General features: G+C 44.0%; 1 protein-coding gene and 1 pseudogene across 3 annotated transcripts in view; both read left to right on the top strand.

Annotated features, from left to right (window-relative positions):
- The window catches only part of ILDR1 (immunoglobulin like domain containing receptor 1), a 32,679-nt gene extending 19,333 nt beyond the window's left edge, over positions 1-13,346 (top strand). The window contains exons 4-8 of one of the 2 annotated variants that reach the window (XM_080654361.1): positions 90-209; positions 495-641; positions 6,776-6,907; positions 7,127-7,941; positions 12,549-13,346. In XM_080654361.1, coding sequence (XP_080510487.1) covers positions 90-209; positions 495-641; positions 6,776-6,907; positions 7,127-7,941; positions 12,549-12,590 — 1,256 coding nt within the window. In that variant the 3' untranslated portion in view covers positions 12,591-13,346. Of the gene's footprint in view, positions 1-89; positions 210-494; positions 642-6,775; positions 6,908-7,126; positions 8,479-12,548 lie in introns of those variants that run through there. The other variant, XM_080654360.1, reaches the window with a different exon arrangement.
- Positions 12,898-17,851, top strand: LOC308241266 (annotated as a pseudogene). Its single transcript has 4 exons — positions 12,898-12,912; positions 13,976-14,172; positions 16,412-17,170; positions 17,367-17,851. The product of its transcript is annotated as an uncharacterized misc_RNA (transcript).
- The last annotated feature ends 1,492 nt before the right edge of the window (positions 17,852-19,343 follow it).

Here is a 19,343-nt window from a genome sequence, read left to right as displayed (position 1 = left end):
GAAGGACAATGCTAGGATCTTGAATCTGATAGGTCAGAAAGCATTTCCCTCTCTTTCAATCAGTGCACATTCTTCCTCCTTTCTTGCAGGAGCAGATCTTGTGATTAATGAAGTGATGTGGTGGGACCACGGAGTGTATTACTGTGCGATTGAGGCTCCAGGGGACACATCAGGTGATCCGGATAAGGAGGTGAAGCTCATTGTCCTGCGTAAGTGCTGTGGGAACTTTTTATTTGTCCACCCCACCATGACACTGTTTTCATACAGGAAAAAAAAAAAGAAAGAAAAAAGCATAATCAAGCAAGGCCAGGTTGTTATTTTTGGATTGCCAACCTCTGAAGTTCTCTTACCAAAACTAACCTTTTTTTTGTTTTGTTTTCATTATATTGTTCAACCTTAATCTGTAGGTCAAGAGCTGTATTTGTTAGACCTCTAGGATATTAGAACTGCCCCTGTATATTTAGTGTGACCCCTGCTTGGCTTCTCCCCTGCAGACTGGCTGACGGTGATCTTCATCATTCTGGGAGCCCTCCTCCTGCTCCTGCTGATTGGAGTGTGCTGGTGCCAGTGCTGTCCCCAATATTGCTGCTGCTACATCCGCTGCCCCTGCTGTCCCACCCGCTGCTGCTGCCCTGAGGAAGGTGAGAGGGGATGGACAAGCAGTGGGATGGCTTGCTGCTGGAGCCTGGTGCCCCAAACAGATCAACTTCAAAACCATAGGCTCTTCCAGGTTCTCCTCCACAGCTTTCTCCCATCACAGGCTCGGGGGTCTTTGGCCTCAGCCCAGAAAATGATCCTTGGGCTACAGAGCCAAGTGAGAGGACTTCTTTCCTGTCCTCATTCTAGCCTGCCTACGGCCTTCTTCAAATGGCTCTGCCTACTGATGGCATTTCCTCAGTGGCTCTGGTATACCTGTGCTCCACTATTTGCTCTTAGCACTGACCTTGCTTAACATGAGGTGGCTGGAGGGATTCAGGGGTCCTCAAACTACGGCCCGCAGGCCACATGTGGCCCGCTGAGGACATTTATCCGGCCCGCCGGGTGCCGCTGCCTGTCCTGCTTAGCAGCCGACTCGTCCCGGGCCCGCATTGTGCATAGGAATTTGTTCATAGTTTTTTTTAAAAACTATAGTCCGGCCCTCCAACGGTCTGAGGGACAGTGAACTGGCCCCCTGTTTAAAAAGTTTGAGGACCCCTGGAAATGTAGCAGTGAGAGAGAGGGGGCCACTCCTTAGAGATGACTTGAAAAGAGTAGATCTGAGGAAAAGGGTGTTAAGCAGCGGTTCTCAAACTTCAGAATCACCTTGAAGACTTGTTAAAGCTTAATTGCTGGCCCCCACCACCGGAGTTTTTTTTTATTTAATTGGTCTGGAGTGGGCCTGAGAATTTGCATTTCTCAAAAGTTCCCAGGTGATGTGATGCACCTGGGCTAGGGCCACACTTTTAGAATTTCTGTGTTAAAGGAAGGAAAGAGGGAGCAGAAGAAGAGCTTGCTCTTTCTTTGGGCTGACATTTGACTTTTTAAAACAGAATTATGACATGCCCTAAACAATTTGGCTGCGGAATGCATGGTGAAGATAAGAGAAAAATAAATTATTCTACAATGATCTTTTCTTAGTAAGTAGCTAGAATGGACTCAACTTCTTTAAATGGAAGTGATATTTGTGTTTTTAGAATAATATATCCTGTTCCTGAAAATATCAGTAAAGTATTACATTTCTGAGAAAATTCCAGCAATTTTGGAATATGTAAAGACTAATCTTAGCACCCAGAGATAACCACTCTTATCCTTTTGGTACATTTGAAAGGGAATTTTTTTAAGGGAAAAATAAGGAATTGCTTCTTAAGATGGAAACAAAACTTAATCTATAATGTTGAGAAGGTCAATGCTCTGAGTCTGGTTTCAGGCCTGTGTTCCGAGGTTGATGTCTTACAGGAAAAGAGAACTAACCTTCATTGGTTGTTTGCTCTGTGTATGCCCTTTGTACATATTTCCCCATTGAATCTTCACAACCGTAGAAGGCCAGTATCATCACTTTTGACAGATGAGGGGACTGAAGGTCAGAGAAGTCACACAGATAGTGAGTAGCAGTGGTAGTACAGTGTTGAATCCATATTCATCTGACTCACGAGAGCCTGAATTTCCCACAGTAGGTGCTCCCTACATTTCAGGGGCCTCTTGGAGAGACACCATGAAGAAGTCACTGTCAATGACATATTAATATGGAGGAAAAGATGAGAAAAACCCTCTCAAGGTGTCTTCTTAGAATCCCTAGGTCAGTGGGACACTCAAAATAGGCAGGACTTGGGAGAAACCCAGCATAAATGATAAATGTATCCACTGTTGGCTAATAAACAGGTTCTGGGGGAGAGGAGTTCCTCCTAAGTGGTTAGAGGTCATTTAGAAGAAATGGTAAAGTCAAAAAATGCAGGCCACGAGTAAAGGTCCCTAGACTTGAGCAGATGAGGTCACTTCTGAAGTGAGTCACTAGGGCAGACTGTCCTGTGAAGTTTGGTGATGAGAGGAGATTATATGGAGGGGCAGAAGTTGTTAAAGCTTTTGGATAGAGAAGGGTGTGTGTGTGTGTGTGTGTGTGTGTGTGAGAGAGAGAGAGAGAGAGAGAGAGAGAGAGAGAGAGAGAGACTATTTTTTGTTTGTTTTTAGAATAGGTAACCCTAAGCATATTTGTAGGCAAAGAACCAAGGCCTATGGAAAATAAGTAAGATGATCAGCGAGGAGTGATGGACCCAATGGGAGTGACATTGGGCTTACAGTGAAATGACTGCCTTTAGGATGGAGAGGAAAGACAGCCTGATCTCTGAAGAGAGAGAGGAAGTCATTATGATTAAAGTATAAGGGAGGAAGCTGAGAGAGCTCATATGTAGCAAGTAAAAATTCTAAACACGGAAGGGAGCTTCAAGAATGATGTCAGTGGTTCTTGAACTTCTCTGACCACAGCCAATCTCCCCAACCTGCTCCCCAACTCTCTTTCTAGTGAGAGTTACTAGAGAACCAGACAGGGAAAAAATTAAAAAGACACCACATTTCAGTAACTTGATAATTCACTCCGTACCAGTAAACAACCCACAGTAGAACTTAAAGGTGAAAGCTATTGAAAGTGAACCTTATTTTTTCTGGGAGAACTGGAGAAACAAGTTTCATCTCTAGATGGTTGACTGGCCCTCCTCCCCACAGAACCTCTGGGCACACCCAGCAGTAGGCCACAGGCCACAGTGGGAATCTCTGCTCTATGCCATGCACCTCTCCACCCTCCTCACGGGTGAGGGATGTGAGGCCTGGTGAGACTTTTTCACAGTACACACAGTTTGTTAGTGGCAGAGCCTGGACCAGAACTAGGTCTCTTAATTCCTTGCCCGGGTGGTTCCTCTTCCTCAACAAAGATGATGCCATCAGCTAAAAGTTCATGAGGAGGGGGAGGCATGAGACCTGGGGTATGTTTAAACTGCTGCTCTACAGGAGGGGAGCCAGGTCTATATATCAGTCAGGGAAAGTTAGGTTGGGAGGAAGGCTCTTTGAGGTCAGTTGCCTCACAGTGCAGTCAGCTCTGACACTGTGGAGCTAGGATACATGTGCTGGTGGTTCCCTAAAGCTGAGATGGTAAGAGTTCAAAGGGTGTGGGATTCTAGAAAGCTCCTGAGGATGTTACCGAAATGACTGGCCAGTCAAGTCATAGGGGACTGGTAGAATGGGAAAAAGTGAAAGGACTCTGTGATCATGGGTCAAAAGAGGGCAAAGAACGAATTCTGGAAGAGTGGAGGGGATTGATAAGGAATGGTAAGCAGTTACAAGCAAGTGCAGTTGGAGATCATCAGGGGCACCCACCAGTGATGCCCACTGACGATGCTGGCTGCAGAGGACAAGAGGCGTAGGTCTCTGGAGGAGGGGGGAGTGTTGAGTGTCATTTCTGTCAGGAAGGAGACATCTTAAAGACTGTACCCCAGGTTTTCCTCAGAAAGGAAGATGAACGTGCCTTTGGTGGTATAGTTTCCCAGTATGTACATTTGTCTCCCATGGGCTCTAAGGCAAAAGAAGCGACTTATAACAATTTATTAAAACAATGAGAGCCACTATCTATCGGCGAGCATACATTATTATCTCATTTAACCTCAATAATCTTGTGAAATAGGTATTATTCCCATCTCACAGATGAGGAGACTCGACTCAGACCCTCTAAAAACTCACTCAGAATCACACAGTTGGTACATGCTGAGAATTCCAGTTGAAGTCCATCTGACCCTCAAAGCCCATATTTAAGGAAATGTATCTCCGAGGATCCTCAATAGTCAACTCTGATTTGACTCCCAGCATTAGAATAAAGGAGCTCATTGAAAACACAGATTTTCTTGCCTTGCATTAGACTGAGGGAGGGTTTGTGGGGATCCAGGAGTCTGTATTTTTAACCAGTTCATTAAAGGTGACCAGGGCAGACTTTCCTCCAATGAGTTTCAGAGATAACTTTCTAGGAGACTTTTGAAGCTTTGCTACTTTCTCCGTGTTTCTTATTTTATTGACTGATTCTTCGTTAGGTGAGCAGCAGAAAACCCTCATAGTATAGACATCCCCATGGGGCTGTTTCCAGGGACAGGATGGCAAGGGATAAGCTCAGGGGCTGTGTTTCCCATTCACATCTCATTAGTTCCAGTGCATCAGGGAAGGGAGGAACCCTGAGGAAAAGGTGGTAGCAGCTAAGAAGGGAGCAGGTAGATGAATCTCTGGAGAATGCAAAAATTTGATGGGAAAGCTCATGGAGGATCTGGAATGATCTCTAGGGAGTTATCTACGCAGGGGGTTCCATTAACTTAAAAAGTCCTTTGGAGAGAAAGGAGTAAGCCTAACTCTCCCTTTGTCTCCTATAGAATTGGGGGAGTGGGGGAAGGAAGTGGCAAAAAGGGGGGGGGTGGTCCTATTTAGAGGAAGCCAAGAGTCAATTAGAGGGGTAGGTGGTATATAGGGTTGTTCCCAATGGAATTAGATGTCCTTAGGCCTTGGAAGCAGAGAGTGGGTTTTCAAAGTTGTGGGGCTGAGTTGGAGAAAAATAAAGTGAGGAGTTAACCTCTGGGGAAGGGTTTTTTTGTTCGTTTCACAGAAATAAAGGAGCCTAGGGACTCGGTGGTGTGGCAGAAAGAGTACAGTCTTGGGTGTCAGACACAAGGTCACACTCTGTCTCTGCCAGTCACCCGCTGTTGGACTGTGAGCTAGGGAAGTAACCTCTGGGACCCCAACTTCCTCATCTGATCCCACATTGAAGATTTCTGAGAAAAAAAAATTTCTCTGAGGACTAGTTAGCTTATGTAAAGTGGCAGGGCATTATGTGTGCTGATGGTGGCTCCTGTAGGGAGCTGGGAGAGGCATCTGTTAGCAAAAGGGAGAGGAAAGTGCTGGGCTTGTGGACTGGTCTTTGGAGGGTCTGGAGTGCTGTCTGTTGGCTTAAAAGTGTGGCAGCTGGGTGAGCTGCTATTAGTTTGCATCTGATTTCCTCTAGGTTGGGCTGTGACTCACCATCAGGGCTGGAGCTCCAGACATTTTGGGGGGCTCTACTGCAACCACATCCTGTTGTGCTGGAAGTTTATTTCACACTGGAGCCACAGGGTAGCTGTCCAGATGGCCCCTTAACTGCTGGCCTCACCAAATCACCCACCCTGTGCAGCTGGGTCCAGAAGGCCTGCCTTCTCTTCCCCCCTCCTGTGGCAGGAGGAAGCTTCAGGCAGAGCCTGCTGCTTGGGGTGAGGGGATGAGGGGACACAGGGCTTGGGGAACCGAGAGGAGGTGAGAGTGCTGCTGGGAGCCTGAGGCAGGCAATTCCTGCACTTAAACACACAAGTACATTTTCTACATGCATGGATGGGCAGAGACTTTGGGAGATGTGGCACTCGTCAAAATTACCTCAAAATAGAAACTCATGGGCAAAACCAACTACATGCTTTTGTTTTTAACATGCTCTCATTGTGGGTTAGCTGCACCTAGGGGACTGGAGTGACATTTCCATGGATCCCTTGTGCTGCTTTTTTTATGTTCTTTTCTTTGCCCTGAAAGGAAATGGTATTTCCCTTCTCCCTTCTCTGCCTCCACCCCACCTCTGAGAGATTCTCCCTACTTTGGGGAAACCTCAACACTTAGTAAAGTGAGGAGAAGAGTACAAAAGATCCACTGGATCCACTTCAGCTTTTTGCATTCTCTTGCCTTCCTCCCGCTGGTTTTCTCCATCCAGGGCTGGCGTACTAGCTAGAAACATTCTTTACCAGTAATTCTGCCCATTGACATCAGCATCTACGTCCTTCTTTTTTTCTACTCTGAGCAGGCAGCCCTGAGCTTCCCTAGCCGCCCCTGAGTCATAGCCTCCTCTAAACTCTTTGCATGTGTACCTTCTATATTTGGCCTGTGGCTGAAGGCCTTGTTGGCTTGTGGCCCGAGATTTCACTGCCTGCTAATTACCCATGTATATCCCTGCACATTATAGTTGACCGTGGGAATGGGCAGGGTGATGAAATGTTTCTGAGACTAAGAAGTCAATTTTAAGGGTATAATCCCGGGGTGTGGGATTCCTACTCTTGCCTAGGGAATTTATTCCCAGTTCCTTTCCGATGGAGCAATTGATTCACTACTCTTACCTCTTACTCCCATGCAAGGTAGGTCATAGTGAACTTTGAGGAGAGAAACTGGTCTCTTGGCAAGGCCACTAGATGGAGAGAAGTGAAGTGGGAGATGTGGGCCTTTCCCTGGCTGAGGGTCTGCATTTCTCCTTTTTCCCCTGCAGCCCTGGCCCGCCACCGCTACATGAAGCAGGCTCAGGCCCTAGGCCCTCAGATGATGGAAAAACCCCTATACTGGGGGGCGGACAGGAGCTCTCAGTTTTCATCTTATCCAATGAACCAACTGCTTCAGCGAGGTAAACTTTGCCAGAGATTTAGGGTGGGAGAGGGCAGAGGGCAAGAGTAGGAGCACGGGCTACCGCAGGGCTTTCCTGACCAGCATGGTGGGTACCTTTATGACTGAGGATGGGAGGGGATGCATGCAGACTAAATAATGTGGCATTTTGGTGCCCTGATTCCGAGGAGCATTCTACGAGCCAGCTTTTCTGCATGTTCTTATTCTTGTTTCCATACAGATTTGTCCCTGCGATCCAGCCTCCCACAAATGCCAGTGACCCAGCCCACCACTCACCCTCCCATCACTAACGGTGTCCTAGAGTATTTGGAGAAAGAGCTGCGGAACCTCAACCCAGCCCAGCCCCTACCCCCTAACCTCAAAGCCATATCTGGCCAACCCAGCAGTATGCTGTCCTCCCTGGGCTCTGAGGTTATGGAACGCAGAATCATCCACCTGCCCCCACTGAGAGACCTGCCATCTTCTCTGATGACCAGCAACTCCTCCCACCAGCATTGGCTCGCTCCAGTTCCCCCTGGAGCCTGGGATCTGAGGGAGGAGAGGAGGCAGCACCACCACTCTGGTTTCCACCAGGAGCTGCAGGACCGGCAGCCTAGGCGCTGGGCATTGGAAGGAAGGGAGCTGGACCAGCTTCGGAGTGGAAGGCACCGCAGCTCCAGGCCGAACACATCACCCATGCCCTGGTCAGACAGGGATAGCCTCAGCGATGTCCCTTCGTCCAGTGAGGACCGCTGGCGGTTCACCCACCTGCCTCTCAGGAGCCGCTACCCAGACAGACCCCGCAGGCCCAGCCCCCGGGAGAGCGTGCACAGGCACCAGAGGCGCAGGCCCCGCAGCTACTCCCCTCCCCTGCCCTCGGGCCTCAGTTCTTGGAGCTCAGAGGAGGAGAAGGAGAGGCAACCCCGGAGGTGGGGGGCCCACCGCCGCCGCTCCCACTCCCCAAACTGGCCCGAGGAGAAGCCACCCAGCTACCGCTCACTGGATGTCATCCCAGGCAAGAATGGCAGGAAAAAAGGGAATGTGGAGAGGCGCTCGGTGAGCCTGGGGCATCCTGCTGAGGGTAGGGCATGGGCAGAAAGGACCCTTCAGCCAGGCTTGGCCACAGCTGCCACAGGCCACCTCACATGCCACCGCTGAGGGCAGCTCTTCCCTGTTTTGCGCGGCTAGCCCTGTGGGCTCGGTGAGACACCTCTTACAAGCTAGAAGGGACCCAGTGAGTACAGAGGGCAGGGGAGGTGCTGGATGCTTACAGAGGGCTTTCTCATCCTCAGGTCCCCCCATTTCACAGATGAGGAAATGAGGCTCAGAATAATTAAGCTCCAAGTGAGTAGTGGAGCTAGAACTTGAACACTGGTCTTGACGGCTAAGGCCTTTACTTCCTGTCACAGCTGCTTTGCTTTACTTAGCAACTGTATTTCCATACCCCAGATTAGAACACCTGGCCCGACAGAGGATGTATGTGCCACTCTAGGTGCCTCAAGTTAGTGTGCAAGACAGTGTTGTCGTCAAGGAGAGGCCCCTGAGCCCTTCCCTGCCACCTTCCTGGGAAAGGACCATTGAACTGATTTGGAGAAAAAAAAAAAAAATATATATATATATATATATATATATATACACACACATACACATACATACATACATACATACATATAATTACTTTAGTGTTCAATGAACAGGCAGAGTTGCCATGAGGTATGAGTGAGCTTTCCAGCCTAAAAGGGATACAAAGAGGGATCGATGTAGTCCTTTTGGGCCTCTGAATAAGACCTTTTATTTTTTAAAGAAAAAGTGACTTTGAAAACTTATTTTATAATTAATATTCCCAAATTATGGTATTCTTTTAGTGTTGTCACTTTGCAAAGTTTAGCTTTCATTGCTCAAAAAATATTTCTGAACTCCCTTCAGAACTGACTTAGAAGCTACCCGCAAAAATACATTTCTCTTTTGACCAGAATCTTTTCCTGTTTCAATTCTGTTGAGATAAAGGGATATGAAGTAAGCTCTGAGAGAAGTAGCCAGAGTAGAGTGATATTATAGGAACAAGAGTTTTAGTCTCTCATGCACTCTGAAGGATTCAACTCTCATTTGGAAATGCAGGTTCTGCTGTAATTGGTTTTAAATCCAGTTACATGCATGGAGTGTGCAAAGGAGCAGGCACCTTATGAGAGCCACAGTGCTGGTCTTTCTAGGGGGGAACCTTGGTCAGAGAGTGAAGAAGGTAGCAAAGGCCTTCAGGCATTTCTGAAATGATCAGTGACAGTATGTCATACTCTCACAGATGTCCTATGAGAGAGGCAACGACCAGTAATAATGAAAATTAGTAGTATCCTAAGTGATACTGAGCTCTGGACATTTATGCTACATCTCTTTTCATCCTTACAACACCCTGTGAGATTTGTACTACTGTCTTCATTTTACATTGGATACAACTCTTCCTTCCATGTTACCAGTAAGAAAATTACATCCTGAAAGAAACCACAGAATCAGTTAGAGCTGGGACAACTGCTGTTACTTTAATTAAATAGTGACTAAACTGTCTCTTAACTTCATTTCAGCAAAGAAATGCAATTTCAAAGCCAGTTTTTGGCCCCAAATCCAAACCCCATTTTCTTTTAAGTATCTTCTTGTCTTTATTTTCTTTAAGTAAAATTATGAGGTTTCTTGTAAGTTAGAGAAAGGTAAAAGAAACACCAATTATGTTCCAGATCCTGGGGTAAGCCCTTTTCAACGCTTGCTTCATACTAGAGGCCCAATGCACGAAATTCGTGCAAGGGGCTCGGCCCTCGCAGCCCCGGCTGCCTTGCGGCCCCACGACCCCGCTGCCCCCGCCCACTGGTCATTCCAGAAGGTCATTCTGAAAAGTCATTCTGGAAGGTGTTCTACCCGGCCAGTCTAATTAGCATATTAGCTCTTTATTATATAGGGCTAGAGGCCCAATGCATGAAATTCGAGCAAGAGTAGGCCTGCCTTCCCCCAGCTGCTGGCACCGGCTTCCGTCTGGCACCCAGGACCCAGGCTTCCCTCACAGCCCCGGTTTCGACGTCCGGAAGGTCATCCAGAAAGACATCCAATCTAATTAGCATATTATGCTTTTATTATTATAGATAATCCTTAAAAAGCTCTGTGAGGCTCATTGAAATTAAGGAACATGTCCAAAGTCACACCACCAGTAGGGAGTAAAGCCAGAATTAGAACAGTCCTCTGACTCAGACCTGTGCCCTTTTCAGTCATGTTGTGTGGGGCAGTCATGTTTTCTGATGATTTTATTTCTTCATTTTCTGAAAGCTTCCTTTATCATTCAGATGTACACACCAATAATCCAGATGTACCCCCAAGCAACCCATATTTTTTATTGTAAACTTACTAGTGAGAGGCAGAGATTTCACTGAAGGTCATTTAAAAAGCCTTCATTGTTTTGGATGTCTCTGAGTTTATCTCCCAAAGAGCTATCACTTTACTTTAATCACGTCCCACTGTCCACTCATATTCTGAGTGATCAGAGGCCCAGGACCGAAACTTGATTTGGAAGATTGGTTGGTCTAAAGGGCAGAATGTTTTGAATGTAACTTGAATTTTGAATGCTTTTAGTGGGACCAAAGTCTTTTTCTTTTCTCCTCTGCTTGGTGGGGCTGGATGCTTTCCACACACCTCCCTGGCCTCTGAAGTCTTTGGAGCTTGCAGCTAACTTCAGAAGTTATAATACAATTGGGCCAGTAGATGGTGATCTTTGATTATGTGTAACGTGGAGGTTTGTTTACTCCTTGAGTTGGTAAGATTTATCACTGTTTTCTTAAACCAGGCTTTCAACAGTTCTCCTTCACTATAACTTTTTTACAAAATACTTATTAAAAATACTTTATTAATATTCAGAGCAATATAAATTTTAAAAAATCTTTTGGTGTACATGGAATCTTCTCTCTCAAGAATAATGTGTAACAAGTAGTTACCAACAGATAAGGGCTTTCATGTAAATGATCGCATGGGAATGCAAAACAGGTAAGAACTGTTCTCTGCACAGTGTCCAAGAGAAAAGGGAAGTTCTGTTGAGGAATCTCCCATTTGACGCCAAAACTAGGACACTAGCTGAGATTTCATTTTAGGTCCACCAAAGGCTGCAACCTCAGAAATATGAGAAGCAGAAGTCACACAGAGCTTTAAAACCCAGTGGTTTCAGACTGAGTGGCCCCTCTGCTCTGGTCTCCTTCAAATTGATTATCTTTCTTTCCAATCTGCCCTATCAGAAAGGGCTCCGCAAGCCATTTCCGGTTTGTTCCGAACTTGGCCTGTACGTACTCATTCTAAAACCTGTTCTAAGAGAAAACTAATGCATCCTTTCCTCTCTAAGCTAAACTCAAACTTTCTATAGAGAATCCAGGATTTTTATTTTTTATTTTTTTTACTCTTTGACTTAATAAAAAAAATATTTTTTAGAGCAGGATATTTCATCTTCTCTTTTCAATACAATGTCTATTCCTTGATAATGTCTAGATTTTTCTTCAGCAAATCCTGGAAAAGTTCCCTTTGTGCCACTTTGTTGCTTTCCTTTGTGTCAGAGAGCATTCATCAGATAGCTTTTTTATTAGAAACCACGTGCCTAAAACTCACTTTCCTGACAAACTGGAAACACAAAATTTCTAAGAGTATATACAATGCATTTGGAACAATATGTTTTGGGACAGATACCGTATCTTGCCATTTCAAATAAGAAAGGTTACATTCAGCCCTAGCCGGCTTGGCTCAGTGGATAGAGCGTTGGCCTACAGACTGAAGGGTCCCAGGTTCGATTCTGGCCAAGGGCAAATGCCTGGGTTGCAGCTCAATCCCCAGTGGGGGGCGGAGGGTGTGTGTGCAGGAGGCAGCCCATCGATGATTCTCTCACATCATTGATGTTTCTGTGTCTCTCTCCTTCTCTCTTCCTCTCTGAAATCAATAAAGAAATGTTTGTTTTTTTTTAAAAAAAGAAAGGTTACATTCATGTACTACAGCTGTAGATATTCAAAACCTAAATAAAACAATCCCCTACAATACAAAGTTAGAGAAATAAAAGGAATGTAAACCATAGTCCTTGCCCTTATAGAGCAAGTTGAAAAAGCCAAAAGACCAAATGAAGTTGGTGTCTGAAGAAAAGCCACTGAATTTGGTCAGGAAGAGGTAATTAGTTGATCTTTGAAAAATAACTTAAGAGAAATACTGAAATATGAAGCTAAACTTTTTAGACAAGGGTTGAGAAAGAATAGTTCAGGAGTATATACATAAGAAAGGGAGACTAGGTCATGTCATGAATGAATGGGAGAGAGACTGATGAATGGAACCAGGTACCTTTTTTTTTTTTTTTTTTTTTTTTCAGTCTAAGGGAGGCTTGAAGATGTTAAAAATCAAAAAGGTAGAGTGAATGAGACTTCAAGAAATTTTCAGAAATCAAAGATGTTTGGGGAGGCTCCAGAGAGGTAGGAAAGAAGAGACACCTAACCCAGGAAGAAAGGCTGGCTTCATGAAGAGTTAAATATTTTTTGGATTCAGATCTGCTGTCCCAGCAGCCACCACTCACCTAGATTTTCACCTAAATCAAAAACACCTTATGTATTATACGCATAGAAAACAAAACCCAGCTGAGTCGATTTTTCTGTTCTTCTATTCCTCAGGAGAAAGACAGCTCCCATAGTGGAAGGAGTGTGGTCATTTAGTCACCAGATGCAGCACTACTTCTGTGGTGACTCTCGGCTCCTGCACATCGTCAGTATCGCCTACACTTCCAGGTGACTTGGGAAGGACACTGCAAGTCTGTATCTTACAACTTTTGGCTTAGATTCTGAGAATCAAATAGAAGAATTTTAAAAGCAAGAGTTTTAGGAATTAATGACTTAGTTTCAGTCTTGGTTCACACTCTCTGAATATTTAGATAGTCTCTGACTTGTAATTGGCCCAAATGAGATGTGATTCCTCAAGAACTTAATTGCCTAAGTCCTCAACTAGGTTACACTACTCAGAACCATGGCCATTCTCAAAGTGAGAACTCAGGAATCTTTAAGAAAAAAGTCGAACGTGTCAGGAGCAGGAAATCTATGGAGTACGATAGGATAATTTCCCTGGGTACTTCTCTCCATAGCATATGTAGAGAGTCCCTCCCACCTTGCTGCCCCGTGCCCAGTCCCAAGTGTCCCTGAGGGCCCAGTAAGAGATGGCACAGGAAATACTCCCAACAGTGTGCTCTCTTATGAGCCATTTATTCCAAGTGTAGCAGAAAAGCAGTTTTGTACCAGCTTGTTTTCCTTTTGTTTGTTTTATGTTTTTGCTTATATCTAATTTATATTTTTGTATATGGTATGTATCCATTAAAATCACTTTAAATGTTTCTTGGGAACAACAGAGTATATAAATAAGGAGGAAATAAAATATACTGGCGTGAGGATTCTGCCCCAAATAAATACCTACTTTAGTGCATTTGACTGGATTAAGCCTTCTTCCTGATTAAAGCTCAGAGAAGACAGGGCAACCGGAGGCGTTCTGGAGCCGCCTTTCTCCTGGCACCACTCAGTCTTTACAAGCAGAACCTTCCAGGCAGGTTTTGCCACTCAGAACCCCAGAAGGAGGGGCCGTACCTTCTCTATAATAAGCTCTACCGCTCCCTCCTATTTTCCCCAGGACCCTTGCTGGTTTCATGAATCCATCTGTGCTTGATGTAGAGACCCTCCTGGAGAAGTTTGGAAGGATGTGGCCTGTGAGAAGGTGTGTGTGTGTGTGTGTGTGTGTGTGTGTGTGTGTGTGTGTGTGTGTGTGTTCCTCAACAGTATCTTTATGTGTATGGCCCCAAGCTCAATGTAGATCCTATTGTGTTGACATAACCATTTCCCCCCTAGTCTCATTAATTCTGTATTGGAAAAATAAGCTAAATGCCAGCTTTGGGCAAAGGTGTCTTGGTATTTTTTATTTACATAATGTAATTGAGTGTAAATTAGCAAAAAAAAATTGAAATTTTAATAGGTAATGAATACATCAAATTCAGTAGGTGAGGGACTTCTGGTCAGGGCAAGATGGCATAGATTTTTTTTCCCTGCTCCTTCTTGCTTAGCACAACTTTATAAATCCTGAAAGTGGCACAAGAAATAAGCAGAGGAAAATTCTGAATGGTGCTAAAAAGAAGACAAGCTGGTTGGGGAACTCAGGACCAGAAGAACAACATAAAGGCAGGTCATCTTGTGTCCCTAAGTCAGTAGAAGATGGCCACCCAGACCTGGCATTTTACGACTTTCCACCTAGCAATAAAAGGTATCTCAGCTCATTCGTCCCTCTGGATCTAGTAGAAGTCCCTCTGACGACCTCAGGGGAAACAGCTGGGAGCCTTGCCAAAAATAGGGTATGCATTTTTCTTCCCTGTTTGGCCTGAGAATCCTCTTTTCCATGGAGAGAGACCGAGATAGGTAGGAGGAACCAGTAAGAGTGAACCAAGGAACCAGCTGGCCCAACTGCTTTGTTCCCAAGGGTTGGGGACTTTCCTCTCCTGCTCAGAGATAGTAGGGCTGACTGGTGGAACCAGAAAAAAGAGCACCTGTCCGTTAGAAGTCCTGTAGCTACCAGCCTGGTCCCAGAAGCCACTTTGTCTCCATGGAACTGAGACTCTCCTCCCTGGCTGAGAAACCTGTATAGCTAGAGGGTACCAATAGAAGGATTCCTCCACACCCCTCCCTCACCAAGATATACTAGTATCTGGAAATCCAATCAGAAAATTCCTCCTCCACACTCAGGCAGCATTAACAGAGACCAGCACAAGCCCCAGCAGCATTGGGTACATCAGACCAAATAACACCACAAAGGCTCTGAAAATGAAATCGCCATGGAGATGTACAAGAATAGGCTAATAATCATATGCTAAACCTAAGTAAAGTAACTCACTGTAAAATAAAATATTTAAGTAGGACCCAGAGTATCTGAATGTGATAGACAAAATGTCCAGGATACCAAGAAAATCACAACTTGAATTAAAAAAATGAAATCAACTGATGCCAACACTAAGATAAATCAAATGTTGGAGTTATCTGATAAGAATTGGAAGGCTGACATTATAAAATGCTACAATTACAAATTCTCTTAAATGAAAAAATAGAAAATCTCCCAAAAGAAATAGAAGTTTATGAAAAAGAAACAAATAGAAATTAGAGAACTGAAAAACACAATAGAAATAAATACTCATTGGGTTGCCCTGGCCAGTTTGTTCAGTGGTTAGAGCATCTGACCATAGACCAAAGGGTTTCAGGTTCAATTCCTAGTCAAGGGAATTGGTTCAGGTTCTATCCTCAACTGAGGCAACCAATTGATGTGTCTCTCTCATGTCAATGTTTCTCTCTCTTCGCCTCTTCCCTCCCTTCTACTCTCTCTAAAAGTCAATGGAAAAAAATATCCTCAGGTGAGGATTAAAAAACAAAAACCTTGCTGGATGGCCTCAATAGTAACGTGGAGATGATGGAGGATAGACTTAGTGACCTTGAGGACAGAACAATAGATTTTACCCAATTTGAACAATAGAGAGAAAATAGACTAGAAAAAAAAAAAAGAACAGAGCTTTAGGACAAAATATATCCAACATTTATATCATTGGTGTCTTAGAAAATAGAGAAGAAAGAGTGGGGATGAATGAGCATTTGAAGAAATAATGGCTGAAAACTTCTCAAATTTGATGAATGATATCAACCTAGGGAGCCAAGAAGTGAAATTAACTCTTAACAGGATAAACCCAAAGAATTCATGCCAAGACACATCGTAAGCTTTTGAAAACTAAAGATAAGAAAAACATCCTGAAAGCAGCCAGAGAAAACCAATACATTCCTTGAAGGGAAACACTAATTTCGATGGATTTCTTATGTGAAATCATGAAGGAGAAATGACAAAATATTTTTAAGTGCTAAATGAAAAGAACAGGTGACCTACAGTTCTATATCTAGAAAAACTATCAGAATGAAGGGAAAATAAAAACACAGATGAATGAAAACTAAAAGATTTTGTGACTAGCAAAACTACCCTTGAAAGACTGGCTAAAGGAAATTCTTCAAAAAGAAGGAAACTTTGAGCACCAGGAAGCAAAAAGAAACAATAGAGCAGAAGGATGAGTCCATACAATAGACAATTCTTTTCCTTATGGATTTTATGTCATATTCAAATATTAAAACAAAAATTATAATACCATCTAATATTCCAAACAATGAAATTTAAAGGTGGAAATGTAAAGGGACCTAAATGGAAGTGAGGTTTCAATACTTCATTTGAAGTGGTAAATGGTGATACCAGTACATAGTTATAAGTAGTACCCAGAGCAATCACTATGAAAACTATACAGAGACAAATTCAAAAGTGCTATAAAAAAAAATCAAATAATCCATACAAGTAATCTGCAGAAAGATAAAGAGATAACAGAACAACAAGAACCAAAAGAAACATATGGAAAATAAATGATAAAATAGCATCCTAGGGGTTTTGCCATCCCCGCACCCGTACCGCGGCTTCTGCCTTGCAGTTCGCTGTCCGGCAGTCAGCCCTCGGGCCCCTTGCCCGCCACGGACAAGCCGCGCGTCTACATAGGGCGCCTTAGCTACCACGTCCGGGAAAAGGACGTTCAGCGCTTTTTCAGTGGCTATGGCTGCCTCCTTGAAATAGACCTCAAAAATGGGTATGGCTTCATGGAGTTCAAGGACTCCCGCTACGCCGACGACGCCACTTATGAGCTGAACGGCAAGGACCTCTGCAGCGAGCGGCGATCGTGGAACACGCCCGGGACCCACGCCGGGATCGCAAAGGCTACAGCTACAGAAGCCGCAGTGGTGGAGGTGAATACAGCAGTCAGAGAACTTCTGGCAGAGACAAATATGGACCACCTGTTCGTACAGAATTCAGGCTTATTGTAGAAAATCTTTCTAGTCGCTGCAATTGGCAAGATTTAAAGGATTTCATGAGACAAGCAGGTGAAGTAACCTATGCAGATGCTCACAGTGCACAAATGAAGGAGTTATTGAGTTTCGCTCCTACTCTGACATGAAATGTGCGTTGGATAAACTAGATGGTACAGAAATGCAGAAATATTAGGCTCATTGAAGATAAAGCACAAACGAGCCATAAGTGGTCTTACTCTGGAAGCAGATCAAGGTCACGGTCTAGAAGGAGGTCACGAAGTAGGAGTTGCAGGAGCAGCCGCAGTAGATCTTGAAGTATCTCAAAAAGCTGTTCCCAATCCAGGTCTCGGAGCAAAGGTCGATCACGGTCTCGGTCTAAAGCAGCCGTGGGCAAACTACGGCCCGCGGGCCGGATCCGGTTTCGGCTGTTCTATCCAGCCCACGGAGCCGAAAGACCGGAGGGTTCTCTTGCTCTCCCCTCCGCTCCTTTACTTTGAATTTATATTAGTTCACACAAACACTCCATCCATGCTTTTGTTCCGGCCCTCCGGTCCAGTTTAAGAACCCATTGTGGCCCTCGAGTCAAAAAGTTTGCCCACCCCTGGTAAAGGCAGGAAATCTAGATCAAAGAGCAAATCAAAGCCCAAGTCTGATCAAGGCTCCCATTCGCACTCTCAAAGCAGGTCTAAGGAGTATGAGAAATCTCGAAGCAGGTCTCGTTCTCGATCTTGTTCCCCCAAAGAAAATGGAAAAGGTGATATAAAGTCAAAGTCTAGATCGAGGAGCCAGTCTCGTTCCAAATCTCCCCTACCTGCTCCTCCCTCAAAGGCTCATTCTGTGTCCCCTCCACCAAAAAGAGCTTCAAGATCTCGTTCTAGATCTCACTCAAAGTCAAGGTCATGGTCCAGATCAAGTTCCAGAGATTAACCCAGAACTCTATGTTCTTTGCACACTATTATGGAACACTTTCCTACTTGCTTAGGCAGTTATTCTTCCATGTTTGTACTTGGCCTCTTTTGTAAGAGGAATCTCCTGAAAACAAGGGCACACAGAAATTTGATTTGTGGCCAAATTTGATGAAAAAGATGGGGTTCTAAAATCGTGGCATGAAGACCTCCTCCCTTCTTTGTAGAATTAAGATAACTTTGATTTTTTAGCTTTTGAGCTTAAATAACTTTTGTAAAGATTAAGCTCATTTAGATTTTTTTTAAGTATTTCAGCAGGATCTGCTGCAGGGGTTTTGTTGTTTTGTTTGCAGACTTTTAAATTTAAACAGTTTCAAGCTTTGGATACTTAAGGCTTTAGAGGGAAAACCCATTTTTCAATTATGTTGGCTTTTTATAAAGCCTGAGTTATGTAAGATTTCAATAAAAGTTTGCTACAAAAAATATATATATAGCATCCTAAAGTGCAAGCATATCAATAATTAACTTAAATGTAAGTGGTCTAAATATACCAATCAAAAGACAGAGATTGGCAGAGTAGATTAAAAAATAAAACCCACCCAACTATATGCTGCATATAAGAAACTCATTTCAAATTCATAAACTGGTAGGTTGAAAGTGAAAGGATGGGGATTAATATTTCATAAAGTAGACTTCAAAGAAAATTACCAGAGACAAAAAGAGACATTATCTGATGAATCAAAAAGGATCACTCTGCTAGGAAGACACAATATACTATCGTGTAAAAATTAAACCACAAAACCTCAAATACATGTAGCAACAACTGATAAAGCTGAAAGAAGAAAGAGAAATCTATGATCATAGTTGGAAATGTTAACACCTCTTCCATCCAACAACTCATAGAACTATTAGGAAAAATATCACAAGGATATAGATGATCTGAATGAAAAAAATCAATCAACAGGATCTAATTAACATATATGTAACATCATCCAATAATAGCAGAATACATTTTTTCTCAATTGCCTGTCAAACATTTATAAAATAGAAAAAAAAAAACCTTGACAAATGTAGAATAATTAAAATCATACAGAGTGTGAGCTTTGACTATAATGGAATCAAACTGGAAATCTATAACAAAGACAACAGGAAACTCTCAAAACACTTGGAAATAAAATAACACATAAATAATTATGGGTCAAAGAAATCTAAAGGGAAATAAAAAGTACTTCATAGAACTAAATACAAATGAAAACAACATATCAAAGCTGGTGGGATGCAGCTAAAGCAGTGCTGAGAGGGAAATTTATAGCACTAATCTATCCTAATATATAAAGAGCCAGGTGCCGTCATGACCGAATGGATGACCAGTTACCCTGAAGTGCATGGAGCCACTCGCCATGTGAGGGGAAGGGTGGTGGTGGGCGGGGCTGGGGACTGTTGAGTGGCGGTGGTGGTGGTGGGCTGCTTCGTGGGGCGACAGCAAGCTTAGCAGAGCAGTCACGGGTGGCAGCGAGTTTCGCAGAGTAGTTGGGTGGTGGAGTTTCGCAGAGCAGTCACAGTGAGTGGGGAGCTACATGGACCAGTCACCTGGCGGCAGTGAGTTTCATGGAGCAGTCGTGGGTTGGGGGGGGAGTTTCGCAAAGCAGTCGCG

Source organism: Plecotus auritus (genome assembly GCF_963455305.1).
Source record: "Plecotus auritus genome assembly, chromosome: 2".
Taxonomy (NCBI): Eukaryota; Metazoa; Chordata; class Mammalia; order Chiroptera; family Vespertilionidae; genus Plecotus; species Plecotus auritus.
The sequence above is the reverse complement of the archived record's forward strand: the minus strand, read 5'-3'. Positions and strand labels throughout refer to the sequence as shown.